This window comes from Megascapheus bottae, chromosome 13 (genome assembly GCF_031878675.1).
Source record: "Megascapheus bottae isolate mThoBot1 chromosome 13, mThoBot2.hap1, whole genome shotgun sequence".
Lineage (NCBI taxonomy): Eukaryota > Metazoa > Chordata > Mammalia > Rodentia > Geomyidae > Megascapheus > Megascapheus bottae.
This window is the reverse complement of record NC_143521.1, coordinates 22,288,393-22,306,128: the sequence shown is the minus strand read 5'-3', so window position 1 is coordinate 22,306,128 and position 17,736 is coordinate 22,288,393. Positions and strand designations below refer to the sequence as shown.

At 36.2% G+C, this 17,736-nt stretch overlaps 1 protein-coding gene across 1 annotated transcript in view; it reads right to left on the bottom strand.

Moving 5' to 3' along the window:
• Positions 1-2,642: 2,642 nt before the first annotated feature.
• The window catches only part of Cenpc (centromere protein C), a 68,133-nt gene continuing 53,039 nt past the window's right edge, over positions 2,643-17,736 (bottom strand). Inside the window, exons 16-19 of the mRNA XM_090343155.1 lie at positions 12,041-12,136; positions 9,727-9,881; positions 6,511-6,601; positions 2,643-3,760 (exon numbers count right to left, since the gene is read on the bottom strand). Coding sequence (XP_090199281.1) covers positions 3,690-3,760; positions 6,511-6,601; positions 9,727-9,881; positions 12,041-12,136 — 413 coding nt within the window. The 3' untranslated portion in view covers positions 2,643-3,689. The remainder of the gene's footprint in view (positions 3,761-6,510; positions 6,602-9,726; positions 9,882-12,040; positions 12,137-17,736) is intronic.

The window sequence follows — 17,736 nt, the reverse complement described above, 5'->3', positions numbered from 1 at the left end:
CATGTTAGTGTGCTCCCATAATCCCATCTGCTTGGGAAGCATAATTAGGTCTACAATCTAGCCTGGTCAATCTAGTTAAGGGAAAAAGGAAAGACCAATTTGGAAAAGTAATAAAAGCAAATGGGACTGGGGATGGAGCTAAAGAAGTAGAATGTCTGGGCCGGGAGTGTGGCCTAGTGGTAGAGCGCTTGCCTAGTATGTACAAAGCCCTGGTTCAATTCCTCTATACCGTATACACAGAAAATCCAGAAGTGGTGCTGTGTCTCATGTGGCAGAGATATAACACATTGTGACAAAAAGGAGAATAGAGTAACTAGCTGTCTACAAATTCAAGATAATGGAATAAACCTTCATTCTCCATCTCCACACTGAATCAGCCTTTTGTTTATGCTAAAATTTTAATCTCTTCACCAACTCTTATCAATCCCTGAAAAATATTGCCTTTATATACCCTTCATCTTCTTATTTTTATTGTAATGTATAGAAGGGTTACAGTTACATTTGCCAGATAGTAGGTGCATTACTTCTGACACATTGATACCCCTTCTCATGTTTTTGTCCCCATTTCCCTCTCCCCACCCCTTCATTCTTTTACCATGGCATTACTTTATATAACTACTGTTTTACTTCAACCATAATACCTATATTGAAGAAATATTTTATGGTGAAACTATCTTGGTTTTTTTTTTTAATTTCAATCAAATGAAAGCCCATAATTATTTTAATGCTTAAAAAGTTACTAGATAGTGAAGAAACATGAATATGAAATACACCAAAGGAAAAGCAGTAGTCAATGAAGACTGGATTTGTATGGACCCAGATAATAAATTAGCAAGCTTCCTAAGCTCAAATAACTAAACGTACATTATTTTAAAATATGAACACAAAACAGGAATCTCAAGAGAGAACTGATTTATAATAAGGAGCTGAATACAAAGGCTAAAGCAAGGGCTAGAGATGTAGTCCAGTGGTAGAACACAAAACCTGGGTTAGATCCTCAGGAGTGTAAAATAACAATCTAACGCTAGAAGGCACAATAATTGATAATTAAAAATAAAATCATTACTGTGTGAATTCAACAGCAAATTTGATATTGTGCATTAGGGGATCAGTGATTCAGAGAGGGAACAGTGTTCAAGAAGTAATATACCTACTACCTGATGAATATAACTGTAATCCCTCTGTACATCATCCCAACAATAAAAATTAAAAATCAAAATAAATAAAAAAGAAAATGCTACAGATTCCTAGGAACCCCCTCATAAAAGGATGGCAAGAGAACAGAAAAGCCCCAGAAAGTTCCTGCTACCTGCTGTTGTATACAAGCTGGCATTCCGTAAAAATAAAGCTTAACATGAGTTCTGCATTCCACACAGCAAGTAAACACCCTGCTGTTCCTAACTTACTACCTGTGTTGTGAAAGAGAATCTTAAGAATTCTTGTAGAATAGCTTCTCTGACAGGGCAGAACACCCTGTTTTAATATCTTCAGATTTCCAATGCCTCTTTGCCTCCACGGGCTAAGCTATCAGCCATCCCCAAGAATGCAGTGTCGTCACAGGAAACTGATTCAGGGACAGATTGAAAGGGAGTAAGCAAGTACAGGAAGCTCAAATCATGCACACTCTCAAAGGAAGCCATAGGCAAAAACACACCGGAAATGTCAGTTCAAATTCTTGGTAAGAGGAGAGAGAACAGCTATTTGTGAATATAAGCAGAGATGCTAGAACAGAGAATACCTTTAACTCCCTGTGCTTACCCAACTAATGTAGCCTTCTGGATTCGACACACGGGAAAAGAACTACAAAGGACTCTAGTTTGTTTTCTTCTGAATGGTGCTGGATCAGGCTTGCTTTCCTGAAGAAGCAAAGTTTTGAAAATGAGCCACCACCCAGGACAGTGTGAGAGAAACTACACCAAACCCTGCCATTGCACAATCCTGACAGGAGTAGAGGTGATTAAAACCAGACTCAGAAAAATAAATACAAAGTTTTCTTTTCTTGTTTTGTTTTTTGTTTACAAGTAACATCTACATTTAAAGAAAAGAAAAAAAATACATGAACTGAAACAAGATTATTTGGAGGAGTCTATCAGACAGGGTGAGAGAGGGTGTAAATATAAGTGTGTAAAATGCAAGTAGCAAGGTCATAATAAAACCCAGTTGTAATAAGAATTTTTTGTCAAAAGCTACCCTAATTATAACTTAACAGTATTACAACATTATAAAAAGTGTCATCTGAGAAAGAACTTGGTAATTATTTAAGTAGTCTAAGCATCTGTATTAGAATATTATAAAAATAGCCATCTGAGAAAGAACTTGGTAATTATTTAATTAAGTAGTTTAAACATTTCAGTTGTGCCAATATACAATTTCTCACACATACTTTTAAGGAAACAATGACTTAAGGAAGCAATATCATATAGAAAAAAACTAATATAGACAACATAACCAGTAAATGGATTACATGAACAGAAATCATACCAGTATCATATAACTATGGAAAGCTTCATTAGAATAAATTTGTCAGCATGGGCAGAAACAATCACCCTTTAAAGAATTATTTTTTAAAAATCATTAACAAAAACTGTTAGCTCATTCCTTCTAAGCTCTAGCCCTTGATGCTTTTTCCAATATATATATATATATATATATTTTAATCTGTTGATAATTGACCTGAGAAAAGATTAGTTTACAATTAATTTGCCAAAAAAAAAAAATCAACTTTTTTTTAGTTGGTTGTGGGACATGAACTCTGGCCTGGGCCTGAGCATTTCAACTCAAGGCTCCACCACTTAAGCCTCAGCACCACCTGACATTTTCTGGTGGTTAATTGGAGGTGAGAGTCTCACAGACTTACTTTCATGCCAGGACTGGCCTTGAAAAGCCATCCTCAGATCTCAGCCTCCTGAGAGTGGCTAGGCTTTACAGGCCTAAGCCACTGGACCCAGCAAAATATCAACTTTAATATTAAAAGAGGCAAAGGAGAAAAATGTGTGCACAAAATAAACACATGCCATGTGATGGTGGACATGGGATAAGAACACCATTTCACAACAAGCAGGAATTGAACAGTTATGGTTACAAATGAAGGCATGCCAAAGATTGCCAGCAAGCCAAAAGAAAGTAGAAAGAGGGAATAAAATTTTCTTTTCTACAGGTTCTAAGACATCACTATCAATTTCTTTAAATCACTCTGTGGTATTTTGTCAACTAAGTTCTAGGAAATTAATATGGAGATCCCTTTACTATATACAGTTCTCTACTATTAAATTATTCATCAATGGTTTTATATTTGGAACAGATGGTTTTAAATGAAGACATATTAATTAGCTCCTTCTGGCAGGGATGTGTTCTATATTCATTGTGAGGATACTGGTTTCATATTCCTTCTGTATTACTGAAATAGTATCATAAATATGGACACAATACAAGCAATGTATGCATGGGTGGAAAAATTAGAAGTTACATATGGCAGTAGGAAATGTTTACTGGAAATATGAAATGTTTAATTCAAATTTATAAGAATAAAATTTATAAGAATAAAATTTTTATTTTAATGATCACAACTAATTACAAAAAGTCCCAACTATACAAGCTATTTCATATATATGTATATATAAGACTATATATACATGTGTGTATATATACATATATATTTACACAAACACATTTAAACTTTCTTCATCTTTTCATCTCTTTATTTGCGTAAAAAGAAGAACACTTTCCTCATTCAGGAGGTTCTTGATGTTGTAATAATTACCTAAGAGTAAAGCAATAAGAAAATCATTTCTAAGAATCCAAGTATTCAGGCATCATCAGAACATTACAGAATAGAATAGAAAAATAATTCATCTAATTCAGTGTAATTTTATTCATTTCCATTAAGTGGAAGATCAATGTAATTTTATTCATTTCCATTAAGTGGAAGATCTAAGTGTTAACTATCACGTCTTAATTTAGATAAGGACTAAAAGAATATCAATTTTTCACCATTCTGTAGCAATTGCAGAAATAAATTAGACATGGGTACAAGAAAATCTCTTCCTGCAGGCAATCATCATGAGGTTTCCCTAAACTAGACCTATGCATACTTAAATAAGCATAAAAGATACAATGTTAAATAAAACATACCTTTGAAACATTTTTAAAGGTAATTTTTTTAATGTACTATGAGAAGTTACTTCTTTACTTTTTTTCTTTTTCTTTTTCCCTTATAGTTTATCCCTTGTTGCTATATCTGACTTTGGTACCTGGTGCATTGTACATACATTTATTTGTTTATTTGAATGAGGGAAGGGAGGGGGAAAACATGATAATAAGTCAAACAACAAAAGGTGAACCAATGTAACAAGGATATTCACAAGACAATTCTGTTGGAAATGAACTTTATAACCTTATGAATATAACTGTAACCATTATATACATCACCCTGATAATAAAATTGAATCTAAAAAATTTTTTAAAAGGCAAAAAGCTGTTCTTAACAATAAATGAATTCCTTTTTTCTTTTTTTTTCTTTTTTTGCCAGTCCTAGGCTTGAGCTCAGGGCCTGAACACTGTCCTTGGACTTTCTCAAGGCTAGAGCTTTACCACTTGAGCCTCAGCACGCTTCTAGCTTTTTTCTATGTATGTGGTACCGAGGAATCAAACCCAGGTCTTCGTGCATGCTATGCAAGCACTCTACCACTAGGCCAAACTCCCAGCCCCAATAAATGAATTTCTATAACAGCAAAGGTGAAATACAAATGAACAGGGTCAACTGAGCCAGTAATTTCAATTACTATGACTTTTCTACGTATTAGAAATACATGGGAAAATTAACTAAAATTAGCTAAATTAGGGGCTGGGTGTGTGGTCTAGAGGTAGAGTGCTCATGCACAAAGCCCTGGGTTCAATTTCTCAGTACCACATACACAGAAAAATCCGAGGTGGTGATAGAGTGCTAGCCTTGAGAAAGCCCAAGGTTAGTGCCCTGAGTCCAAGCCCCAGGATTGGGGGGAGAAAAAAAAAAACCCACAAACATAAAATTAACTGAATTAATAAATATAAATAAACAACAGTGTCAGTGCATAGGAACTATATAAACATGTTTCCTGCATCAGAGTGTAAGCTCTTCCCAAGTACAAAGATTCTTCCCAAGTTCATTAGGAGTGTGGCTATAAAAACATCATTTGTTGGATGATTAAAAAAACAAATAGATCAATTAAAATAACCTTACCCAATGATTGTGTTGTTTAGAAGTACAGATGTTTTAAATAAACCACAAAAAGTGGGCAAAGCCAGCCCGAACACTACAAAGCCATGAGACTCTTATCTCTAATCACTAGAAAATGGGAAGTGGGGCAGTGGCTCAAAGGTAGGGCTATAGCCTTGAGCTGAGCTTAGGGACAGAGCCCAAGCCCAGAGTTCAAGCCTTATGACCCACTAAATACATACATACATACATACATATACATTACATAACATGTTTTAAAGAGTGTGACATTTTCTACTTAATATTTTCATATTCAACAATTATTCTTGTTTAATTTCACGTGGGCTGGTGGTTCACACATATAATCCTAGCTACTTGGGAGGTTCACAGTTCAAGGATGGCTCAGGCTGAAAAGTTTGTGAGGTACCTTCTCAACCAAGAGCTAGAACTTAATATCCCACCTAACATTATCCTAGCCTAAAATGGGTTGATTGAAGCCCAGGCACTGGACTGGGCAAGGAGCAAGACTCTATACCTCAACAGCAGAGCATAAAAAGGCTGAAGGTGGAGGTCAGAGGGAAGAGTGCCTGCCTAGCAAGCACAAAGCCTTGAGTTTAAGCACTGCCCGCCACACCAAGTCATATAGAAAAACACTGCATACTTATCTAATGGTAAAATGGAAGGAAAATAGCCTAGACTACTTCGACAGTACTTTTCTCTAACACCCACCCCCCCAATTCCAGAGGTTGAACTCAGGGTCATTCAAGGTCTTGTGCTTATTTAGTTTGCTTGCTCAGCTGGTACTCGACTACTAGAGCCACATTTTCAGCCCCACTTTTTGCTGTTTTAAGGATGAAAGTGGCCTAGTGGTAGAGTGCTTAACTAGCATAGCATACACAAAGCCCTGGCTGGGCTCAATTCCTCAGTACCATAGACAGAAAAAGCTGGAAGCAGCACTGTGGCTCAAGTGGAAAAGCACTAGCTTTGAGTAGAAAGTGTTGTCCACGAATGGTGCCCAGGACCTGAGTTCAAGCCCTAAAATTGGCAAAAAAAAAAAAAAAAGAAAAAAGAAAAAGAAAAAGAAAAAGAAAAAGAAATAAAAGGATGGAATTCTTTCGTACTTTTCTGCCCAGACTGGCTACAAAATCTGATTCCTTGCATCGTAACCAGGTGAGTAACTAGGATTCTAGGCATGAGCAACTGGTGTCTGGCTAGTACTTCATTTTGTGCTTTGTGGCCTCTTCAGTTTTCATGGTGCATATAAGCAAGAAACAAATATTTAAACTATGAATTGAAATATCTTTTGTTATTCTTACCTGAAGGAACATAAAATGAATCCCCAGTCGTTATTCGATATGGTGTTTCATGTAAGGTACACAAAAGATCTCCAAAACTGACATAAAAAACCTATAAAATTAAAAATTAAAATATAATTTTGAATTGAATCACAAAAAATGACAATTCATATTTCCTTAAAGGAAATACAGTAAACAGAATGATTCTCTATGGATGGATAGACTCTGCAATCTCTAGAACCTGAAAATAATATTAAGATATTAAACTTAAAAATCCAAATGAGTCCAGTATTACCACTTGTGCCTTTAAATATGAAGAACTCTCTTCTGAGGACAGAAAAGGAAATTTAAAACATAAATGGAGTTTCTGGTAGAAATGATAAGAGGAGCCTGGCGGCTCAGGCCTGTAATCCTAACTACTCAGGAGGCTGATATCTGAGACTCAAGATTCCAAGCCAGCCCAGGCACTAAAGTCAATCCGTGAGACTCCTATCTCCAATTAACCAGCAGAAAACCGGAAGTAGCCCTGTGGTTCATGGGGTAGGGCAGTAGTCTTGAGCTGAAGAGCCCAGGCCCGGAGTTCAAGCCAGAACCCCAGGACCAACAGAAAAAAAGAAAAGAAAAGAAAAAAAAAAGAAGAGCCTCGTGTAGGTGGCTCACAGATACTCAAGAGGTTGAAACATACAGAATCAAAGTTTGAAATTAATCTGAACAGAAAAGTCTTACTCTTTATAAACTGGTTAGATTCATGTTTTATTTTTCTGCATCTTTTTTTTTAAGAAGAAAGGGAATGGTTATTTCCTGAAGATTATGTTTTTCTATAAGGAGGCACATGTGGTTTTATTTTTTCAGATGCTGACAGTCACTGATGCTCGATGATCTAATGATTTACAGAGGATTCAAAAGGTGATATTCAACATTTCTTCTTCATTCATTAGCAGTAATATTTATAAAGAGAACAAACTTCTAATGTATGCTTTGATTATCGACTAATTAGCAAGCTTTGAATGAGAAAGGCAAATTGTTTGATTCTTTCCCTTTTATTTACCATACCAGTTGTTAAATGAGTAGGTTTCCAATAATCTTGAAAAAGTGCCATATTCAAGGGCCAGGAGTTTGGACTAGTGGTAGAGTGCTTTCCTAGCATGCACAAAGATCTGGGTTCGATTCCTTGGTGTCACATACATAGAAAAAAAGCCAGAAGTGGTGCTGTGGCTCAAAAGGTAAAGCTCTTGCCTCGAGAAAACCTAAGGACAATGCTCAGGCCCTCAGCCCAAGACCAGGACTGGCCAAAAAAAAAAAAAGTGATATATTCAGAACTCAGAAGCATGGATCAAGTGGTAGGGTAATGACCTTGAGTGAAGAAACCCAAGAAAGAGTGAAGAGGCCCTGAGTTCAAGCCCCAGTACCAGCACCAAAAAAAAAAAAAATTGTTTTTAAGGGTTTGATATGTGGCTCACATGGTAGAGTACCTACATAGATTTCAAGTTCAAGTCCCAGGATCACCAGAATAAAGGGGGTAAAAAACACCTCATATTCATACTTTCTTATCTTCAATAAAGGTCATTTAAAAATAGATAAAAAATAAATAAGCCTAGGCATGGTGGTTCATGCCTACAATCCTAGGTTCCCAGAAGGCTGAGATCTGAGGATCACAGTTCAAAGTCATCCCAGGTACTAAAAAATTCGTGAGACTCTTATCTCCATTTAACCATCAGAAAACCAGAAGTGGCCCTGTGACTCAAGGGGTAGGGCGGTAGTCTTGAGATGAAGAGTTCAGAAGAGCTCAGGGACAACACCCAGACCCAGAGTTCAAGTCCTACAACTGACAAATAAATAAATACCATACATACATACACACATACATACATACATACATACATACATACATACATACATATATACATGACATGTTCACAGATGAGAGATAATTGAAACCTATTAAGTACAATAAATTTTTTCTTATTAATAATCAGTTCTAGGGGCCGGGAGTTCGGCCTAGTGGTTAAAGTGCTTGCCTAGCATGCATGAAGACCCAGGTTCGATTCCTCGGTACCACATACATAGAAAAAAGCCGGAAGTGGTGCTGAGGCTCAAGTGGTAGAGCTCTAGCCTTGAGAAAGTCCAAGGACAGTGCTCAGGCCCTGAGCTCAAGCCCAGGACTGACAAAAAAAAAAAAAAAAAAAAAAAATCAGTTCTAAAATTCCAATGATTTGCAAATTTGTATTCTAAAATCCTTTAAGAAAAGATCATGCCTTAAATCTCTTAACCTAAGGCTATAGTACAATGCACAGAATTAGCACATTTTTGGAATCCAATAAAGCTTTATATTTTAGTATTATCTTCGTAGTTTTATAAAGGAGTTATTTAACAAAGCAATTTATGAAATATTTTGATTAATGTTAACTTTTTCAATAATCTAGTACATATGTACACATATACATATATGTGTATTTTTACACATATATGTATATATGTGTGTATATGTATATATACGTATATACATACACACATATATAAGTACACAAACACACACACACACACACAAACATTTTTTTTTTGCCAGTCCTGGGGCTTGAACTCAGGGCCTGGGCACTATCTTTGTGACACTTGTTGCTCAAGGTTAGCACTCTGCCACTTGAACCACAGCACCACTTCTGGCTTTTTCTGTGTATATGGTACGGAGAAATAGAACCCAGGGCTTCAGGTATGCTAGGTGAACACTCTACCATTAGGCCCAACTCCAGGCCCCCAAACTAGTACATTTAAATAACCTTTGACTAACTGACTTCAAAAAGATTAAAGAAAATTAAAAAAAAAAAAATTCCTAGATGAGGGTGGGGGAGGGGGGAAGGGAAATGGGGACCATGACATGTGAAAGAGTATCAATGTGTGGGAATTAAGGTACCATTTATCTGGCAAATATCATGTAACCCTTCTATTAATTACAATAAAAAATATATTAAAAAAAAAGGACACAACAGAAAAAAAAATCCTATGTAGCAATAAGATTCAGAGTAAAATGTCATTGCAAAGAAAATAGCACTTTAATACCTCATCAAATTCAATAAATCAAGAAGTAACTCTGAGGATCAAGGGGCAGGATGGTACCCTTGAAATGAAGAGCTCAGGGACAACTTCCAGGCCCACAGGTCAAGTCCCACAACTGACAAAAAAAAATTCAATAAATCATAATTAAATCTATAAAAAAACAAGTAAGTAGAGAAATAAACTCACCAGTATATCTTGACCAACATGCTGCTTTCCTTTTTCTTCACAAGGTCCTAATACCAATTTTCCAGTAGAAAAAAATGGTGTATCCAATGTTTTATATACTCTCAACTCACCATGCTCAATAAAAAACTGGTACATATCTCGTAACCTTATAAGATCTAGGGGAAACGTAGTAACACAAAATAGTAACAATGACACTGATTAAAATCGTACATACATTTCTACAATAAAGTTGCCTACAATAAAACTTGCCTTACATAAGCATGACTACCATTGATGAGCTTTTTTTCTAACGCTGGAATATCAGAGGTCAAATCTCACACACCATATAAGCAAAGGCAAATTAATTACATGCCCATGCATGTAACATGTGCTTATGTTCTACCCTCTTCTACCCTTCTTTCTTCTCTCCCTCCCTCCCTTATTTCCTTCCTTTGTACTTCAATTTCCTTTTCTGTAAAAAATGAACAATTGTTAAGGTATGTTAACCAGATGCTATGAACATCAGAGTTAATGTGTTTAAACTATTTAAAAGAATGTCTGTATAGATTCCTTTCTTGAATACTTGTTTGTTAAATACATCATTTGAAATATGATATAAAAATCAATGTTAATAAATTCTTTAATAAAAAAAATAAAATACACAATTTCAACATAAAAAAAAGAAAAAAAGAATGGCTGGCTTGGTGGGGAGTTTGGCCTAGCGGTAGAGTGCTTGCTTGCCTAGCATGCACAAAGTCCCAGGTTCGATTCTTCAGTACCACATATATTGTTTTAAAAAGCCAGAAATGGTGCTATGGCTCAAATGGTAGAGTCTTAGCCTTGAGAAAGCCCAAGGACAGTGCCCAATCCTGAGTTCAAGACACAGGACTGGAAAAAAAAAAAAGAATGTTTGGCTCAAAGTAAGCACTGTTATTAGTCTTACCCTCATAATAATGATATTATTATTTCTATTATGATTAAAATGGAAAATAAGTTGAGACAGAAAAGAACCTGTTTTTCAAAAGTTTAACATAGCCTAAAATATAAATGTATCATCATCTTGAAATATATAATTAATTAACAGTGTCAATCAATTTAAGGCTACAAGAAACTGTATTAACTCCTGCTCACTATTTTACTTTCAAAAAACTGCCAATGACAGACAATCCATTCTAGTCTATAAATAATAGATTACATTATTTAATCATCAGCTTCTGCCAAAATGATAACTTAAGATGTAAGTGAAACATTTCATAACCAAAATTCTAAAAGGAAATATCATTCCTACCTTTGTGTTTGGCCTATTCTTCCTCTGACTTAAGACAAATAATCCTTTTTACTAGCTTGCACAGTCTTAATGGTTGCTGAGATATATAACTATTTGCTTTTTGTAAAGACTGACTAGTAAACAGACAGGTCCCTATGTCCTAAGCCTCCATCCAATTATAATTTACTACTTGGGACCTTTGTCTATGGTGACACCAGAAATTAAATGTTTCTTACCAACAGCAAGAGGCTTCTGGGATTTCTGCCAGGATTATTATTATGGCTAATATTGGTATGGCTCACTTACGGCCTTGATAGTCATTATCACAAAGGGTTTATGTCTCTAGTATTATGGCAGATGCATAGAGGTAAAAAAACTGCCTGGCTCTGCCCACAATCCATACCAGGCCCCACAGTGAGTATATCCTGGGGTCTTCTAATCAACTTGCTATTTTTATCCATAAACAACTTCATGTGATTTTTCTGGCCACAAAGGATCCAGATTGTCAGGTGCTAGTGGCTCAGGCCTGAAATCCTAGCTACTCAGGAGGTTGAAATCTGAGGATCATGGTTCAAAGCCAGACTGGGCAAAAAAAGTCTGTAAGACTCTAATCTCCAAATAACTACCAGAAAACCTGAAGTGGTACAGTGGCCCAAATGGTAGTGAGGTAGCCCTGAGCTGAAGAGCACAGGGACAGTGCTCAGGCCCAGAGTTCAAGTCCCAGGTTAGACCAAAAATTAAAAAAAAAAACCTGACTCTATTGACTAAAATAATACTTATTCTTTCTGCTCAGGCTGGCTCTTAGCCTTTCTAGTAGTTATGAGTTCACAAATAAGCTACTAGTGTCTAGCTAAAATAATATTATTGATTGTAATGGCATCACTTGCTGTCTAAAGAACAAGTTCATGATACCATATGCCCCTGGTGGAATGATATCCATATTCTTCCACAGTTTTTCACCTATAGGCTGCTTATTGGCATTAAGCATTCAGTGGAGAAAATAAGCTGGTGAGCCAAAGTCAATACTTTGTACGTATTAAAATTCTTCCATGTCATTCTTGTCCTTACCCATGTGGATAATCTCTCTTGTCTCTGGGTCCTTTACTTCTGTTGGCTGCAAAGGATCTCCTACAGGTATATCCAAATTTATCTTCTTTTGATTTTCTGTGAAAGAGATATCATTAAAATATCAACTACTTAATTAAAATTACTCTGTTACACATAAAAAAGCCCAATACAAAATACAAATAGAGAAGTTATGCAAGAATATAGACAGATACATCACTTCTTGTTCATAGTCACTGTAAAACACAAAAAATGCAAATTTGCCCCGCCCCTGGGAATAGGGCAGGCAAACCAGCCGCGGGGCCCATCGGCCGAAGCCCCCAAACTGTGGGCCCACAGCGGGGCCACTAGTTGGGCTAGCTGAGAGCTAGCTGTGCAGTGACACACAGCCTTTTACAGGCTGATACACCTATAAACGCTACAATTTCCAACCCAGTCAGCAATAACTGACTGAGAACTACATATACACAGATTCCCAGAACCACCAGCCCCAAATCAAGTAAATATCGCCACCTACAGACCACAGAGCGATCCTACAACAAGTCTTCAATGCTTCGGAAATCTCAACGAAAAATCATGAAATATTTAAATAATCAAAGTCCCACACAAAGCCCAAAAGGAAACAAGAGTAAAGGGATGAGAGAGATGTCACCATCCAAAGAAATGACACCTGAAGAGACATGAAACATGACTCCGTTCAAAGAGACGATTGCAGACATGACTAAAGAAAACAAAGCAGAATTCCAAATACAATTCCAGAAACATAGGCAGGAAATCACATAGGCGCTACTTGATCTCAAAAGAAAAATAGAAAAAATTTATACTTCCCTAGAAGAAAAGATTAATACCCTCAGAGCAGACGTGATCAGCTCAGTGTTCGCAATACAAACAAAAATGGAAGCATTAAGCAACAGAGTGACTGAGATGGAGAATAGGACATCAGGAACAGAAGATAAAGTACAAGAGCTGGAACAGAGAACCATCAGTCTGGAGAAATCAGTCAGAATTCACCAAAGAGAACTCCAGGACCTGGCAGGCAAAGCCAAGAAATCTAATCAGCATATAATAGGAATCCAAGAAGGGGAGGAGTTTCTCATTAAGGGAATGCAACCCTTATTCACCAAAATCATAGCAGAGTACTTCCTCAACCTCAAAAGTGAAAATACTCACATTATTGAAGGCTTCAGAACTCCAAGCAGGCAAGGTCCTAAAAGGAACTCGTCTAGACACATCATAGTAAAAACATTAGACTCGAATAGTTAGGAGCTGATCTTAAATGCTACAAAAACAAAGAGCTATACTACAATGGGAAAAAAAATTGGAATAACTGCAAACCTCTCCACACAAACCCTAAATGCAAGAGAAGCTTGGAAAATGTAATTCATGTCTTGAAGACCAACAACTGCTAACCCAGACTGATATATCCAGCAAAACTAGCATTTACGTTTGAGAGAGAAACAAGAATATTTCATTCCAAAGACAAGCTATATGAATACATGCACACTAAACCAGCATTACCAAAAATATTAAAGAATCAAGAACAAATTCCAGAACAGCAAGAACTCCCATCAAGAAGCTATCACCTATAAATCAAAAAGGGGGGAAAAAAAGAGAGAAAGAAACTTAGAAGTAAAAATAAATAATGACAAAGGACACTAACCACTTCTCCATAATTTCCCTAAATGTGAACGGGCAGAACAATCCAATCAAAAGACACAGAGCAGCAGACTGGATTAAGAAACAAAACAAGACCCATCCATATGTTGCCTCCAAGAGACCCACCTCACTGCCAAAGACATAAACAAACTCCAAGTGAAAGAATGGAAAAGAATTTTCCACTCCAACGCACCACGCAAAAAAGCAGGAGTAGCAATCTTAATCTCCGACAAAATTAACTTCTCAGTAAAATCAGTACATAAAGATAAAGATGGCCACTAAATATTAGTAAAGGATACAATCCATACCCACAATATTACAGTTATAAACATTTACTCCCCCAACTCAGGAGCACCCAAATTCATCAAACAAACTCTCTTAGAATTACAGAACAAGATAGACTCAAACACAGTCATAGTAGAAGAGTTCAATGCACCACTCTCACCAAATGACAGGTCAATTTAACAAAAGCTAAGCAAAGACACTCTCAACTGAAACGACACTACAGCTCAGCTGGGCTAAACACATATACACAGTCTTCCATCCAACGGCAAAACTTTATACATTTTTCTCAGCAGCACATGGAACTTGCTCCAAAATAGATCATATAATCGTTCTTACAGAAAACTTAACCAGATACAAGAGGACTGATATAATCCCAGTCATTCTATCTGATCACAGTAGAGTAAGACTAGTTCTGAACAATGCAGTAAAAGTCAAAAAATATTCAAACACTTGGAAGCTGAACAACACACTTCTGAATAACTCCTGAGTTACAGAACAAATCAAGGAAGAAATTCAAAATTTTCTTGAATGTAACAACAATCAAGACACATCACAAAGGAACTTATGGGACACAGGCAAAGGCAGTTCTAAGGGGCAAATTTATTGTACTAGGAGCCCATATTAGAAAGACAGAAGAGCATGTAAATAACCTAAAGAAGAAATTGAAGCACCTAGAGGGGCAAGAAAAAGTTAATTCTAAAACAACTAAAAGGACAGATATAACAAAAATAAAATTGCAAATATCAGAGATTGAAATAAGATCCACTATACATAAAATTAATAAATCAAAAAGTTGATTATTTGAAAGAGTCAATTGACAGACTCCTGGCAAGATTAGTTAAAAAAAAGGAGAGAGGAGACTCAAATAAACAAGATTAGAGACCTCAGGGGAACAATCACAACTGACATCGAAGAAATTCAGTCCATTATGAATAAGTACTACCAGGGACTATATTCAAAAAAAGAAAAAGAAAAGAAAATCTAGTAGAAATGGATGACTTCTTAAATAAATATAGGTTACCCAGATGGTTTCCACTGCGGGATTCTACAAGACTTTTAAAGATAAAGTAACCACCTCTACTTTTGAAACTCTTCCAAGAAATAGAAGCAGAAGGAGCAATACCAAACTCATTTTATGAAGCTAATATTACTCTCATCCCCAAACCAGGGAAAGACCCAAGGAAAAAAGAAAACTACACACCTATCTCTCTAATGAACACAGACGCAAAACTCCTCAATAAAATATTAGCCAACAGAATCCAGAAACAAATTTTAAAAATTATACACTAAGATCAAGTAGCTTCATCCCACAGATGCAAGGCTGGTTTAACATTCACAAATCAATCACATCAACAGAGCTAAGGATAAGAATCATATGATAATTTCTCTGGACGCAGAGAAGGCATTTGACAAAATACAACAGACATTCACGTTGAAAGGACTAGAAAAAAATAGTAATAAGAGGTACATTCCTTAAAATAATTAAAGCCATATATGGAAAAACCTACAGCCAGTATTATACTAAATGGAGAAAGACTGGAACCATTTACCTTAAAATCAGGAACTAGACAGGGATGCCCACTCTCTCCACTTCTCTTCAATACAGTGCTGGAACCCTTAGCCAGAGCAATAAGGCAAGAAAAGGACATCAAAGGGATCCACATAGGGAAGGAAGAAATTAAACTAACCCTAATTGCAGATGACATGATCCTCTACCTGAGTGACCCAAAAAGCTCTACTACCAAACTCCTAGAATTAATAAACCACTTTAGCAAAGTGGTAGGATACAAAATTAACCAACAAAAGTCAGTAGACTTCTTGTACACCAACAATACACAAACAGAAGGCCAAATCAAGAAAATGATCCCATTTGCAATGGCCCCCAAAAGAATAAAATACTTTCTGGTTTCTGATCCACCCTGGTTCTGTCAAGCTGTATTTTAAAGAATCTGAAGCAAGTATGTTAAGACATATTTTGTCTTGTGATTGCTTTGTTTTGTTTAACTAGCTATTGACCTTGGTAAATCTGTCAAAAAGAAAATTAATCAAATCTTATCCTCCTACAAATCAAATTACTTCTTTTTCTCATAGTTAATTGTTTTAAAGCAGTAATTTTCAAATATTTCCCATATCCTCACAATTTCCTTTAAATCTCTGTTTAACATGTCTTCAAATTCACTATCTGTTTAAAGTGGGTTGACATTGTATGTGTTTTTGTTTGATCATAAATTATACATCTTTTGGCTCTTCAACAGCAAGCTTTATTTTTGTTCCATAGGAATCACTCTCATTTTACCTTTTGTTTTAGCTCATTTTTTAATGGCACACAAGTTTAATGGCTTACATGGAAATAAAACATTAAAATGCTCTTAAAAAAAACAATAAAATACTTAGGCATTAACCCAAAATGGAAAGGAATTATTTAATGAAAATATAAAAGCCTAACAAGAAATTAAAGAGGACACCAGGAAATGGAAAGATACCCCATGCTCATGGCTAGGGAGAACCAACATGGTGAAAATGGCCATACTACCAAAATTAATATACAAATTCAATGCAATCCCCATCAAAATCCCAAAGACATTCTTTACTGAAACAGAAGATATAATCCAAAGGTTAATATGGAACAAGAAAAGACCTAGAATAGCCAAAACAATTCTAGGCAAAAAGAGCAATGCAGGTGGTATTACAATACCAGACTTCAAACTTTACTATAAAGCCAGAAAAACAAAAACAGCATGGTATTGGCACAAAAATATATCAGAAAGATCAATGGAACAGAACAGAAGATCCAGAAATAAAACCACATACCTATAGTCAACTTGTATTTGATAAGTGGAACAAACACAGCCAGTGGAACAAACACAGCCTACTCAATTATTGGTGCTAGCAAAACTGGGCAGCCACATGCAGAAAACTAAAAATTAATCCTAGCCTTTCGCCATGCACAGCATTAACTCAAAATGGATCAAAGACCTCAATGTCAGAACGGAAACCTTGAAACTACTACACTATAGAGTTGGAAACACACTGGAATTCATAGGCACAGGCAGAAGATTCCTGAACAGAATCCCAGGGACACAACAGATTGGAGAGAGAATCAATAAATGGGACTACACAAAAATAAAAAGGTTCTGCACAGATAAAATCATAGCCACTAAAGTAGAAAGACAGCCAATAAACTGGGAAAAGATATTTACTAATAATAAATCTGACAAATGCTTAATATCCAGTATCTTCTGGGAACTCAGGAAACTAATCCCCCGCAAACCCAACAAACAATCACTAAATAGGTAAAGGAACTAAAGAGAGACTTATCAGAAGAAGATTAAAATGGCCGAAAAGCATATGAGAAAATGCTCATCATCCATGGCCATAAAGGAAATGCAAATAAAAACAACCCTAAGATACCACCTTGCCCCAACAAGAATGGCCAAGATTTTGAGCTCAAATAATGACAGATGCTGGTGGGGTTGTGGAGAAAAAAGAACCCTATTGCACTGCTTGTGGGATTCTAAGCTAGTTTAACCACTCTGGAAAGCAGTATGGAGGCTTCTTAAAGAACTGAAAATTGACCTTCCCTACCATCCCGCCATACCACTCCTGGGCATCTATCCTGAACATCATAACCCAAGATGTGATAAGGACACCTGCTCAGCTATATTCATCTCTGCACTATTCACAATAACCAGGCGATGGAAACAATCCAGATGCCCTACTGCAGATGAATGGATACAGAAAATGTAAATATATACCAT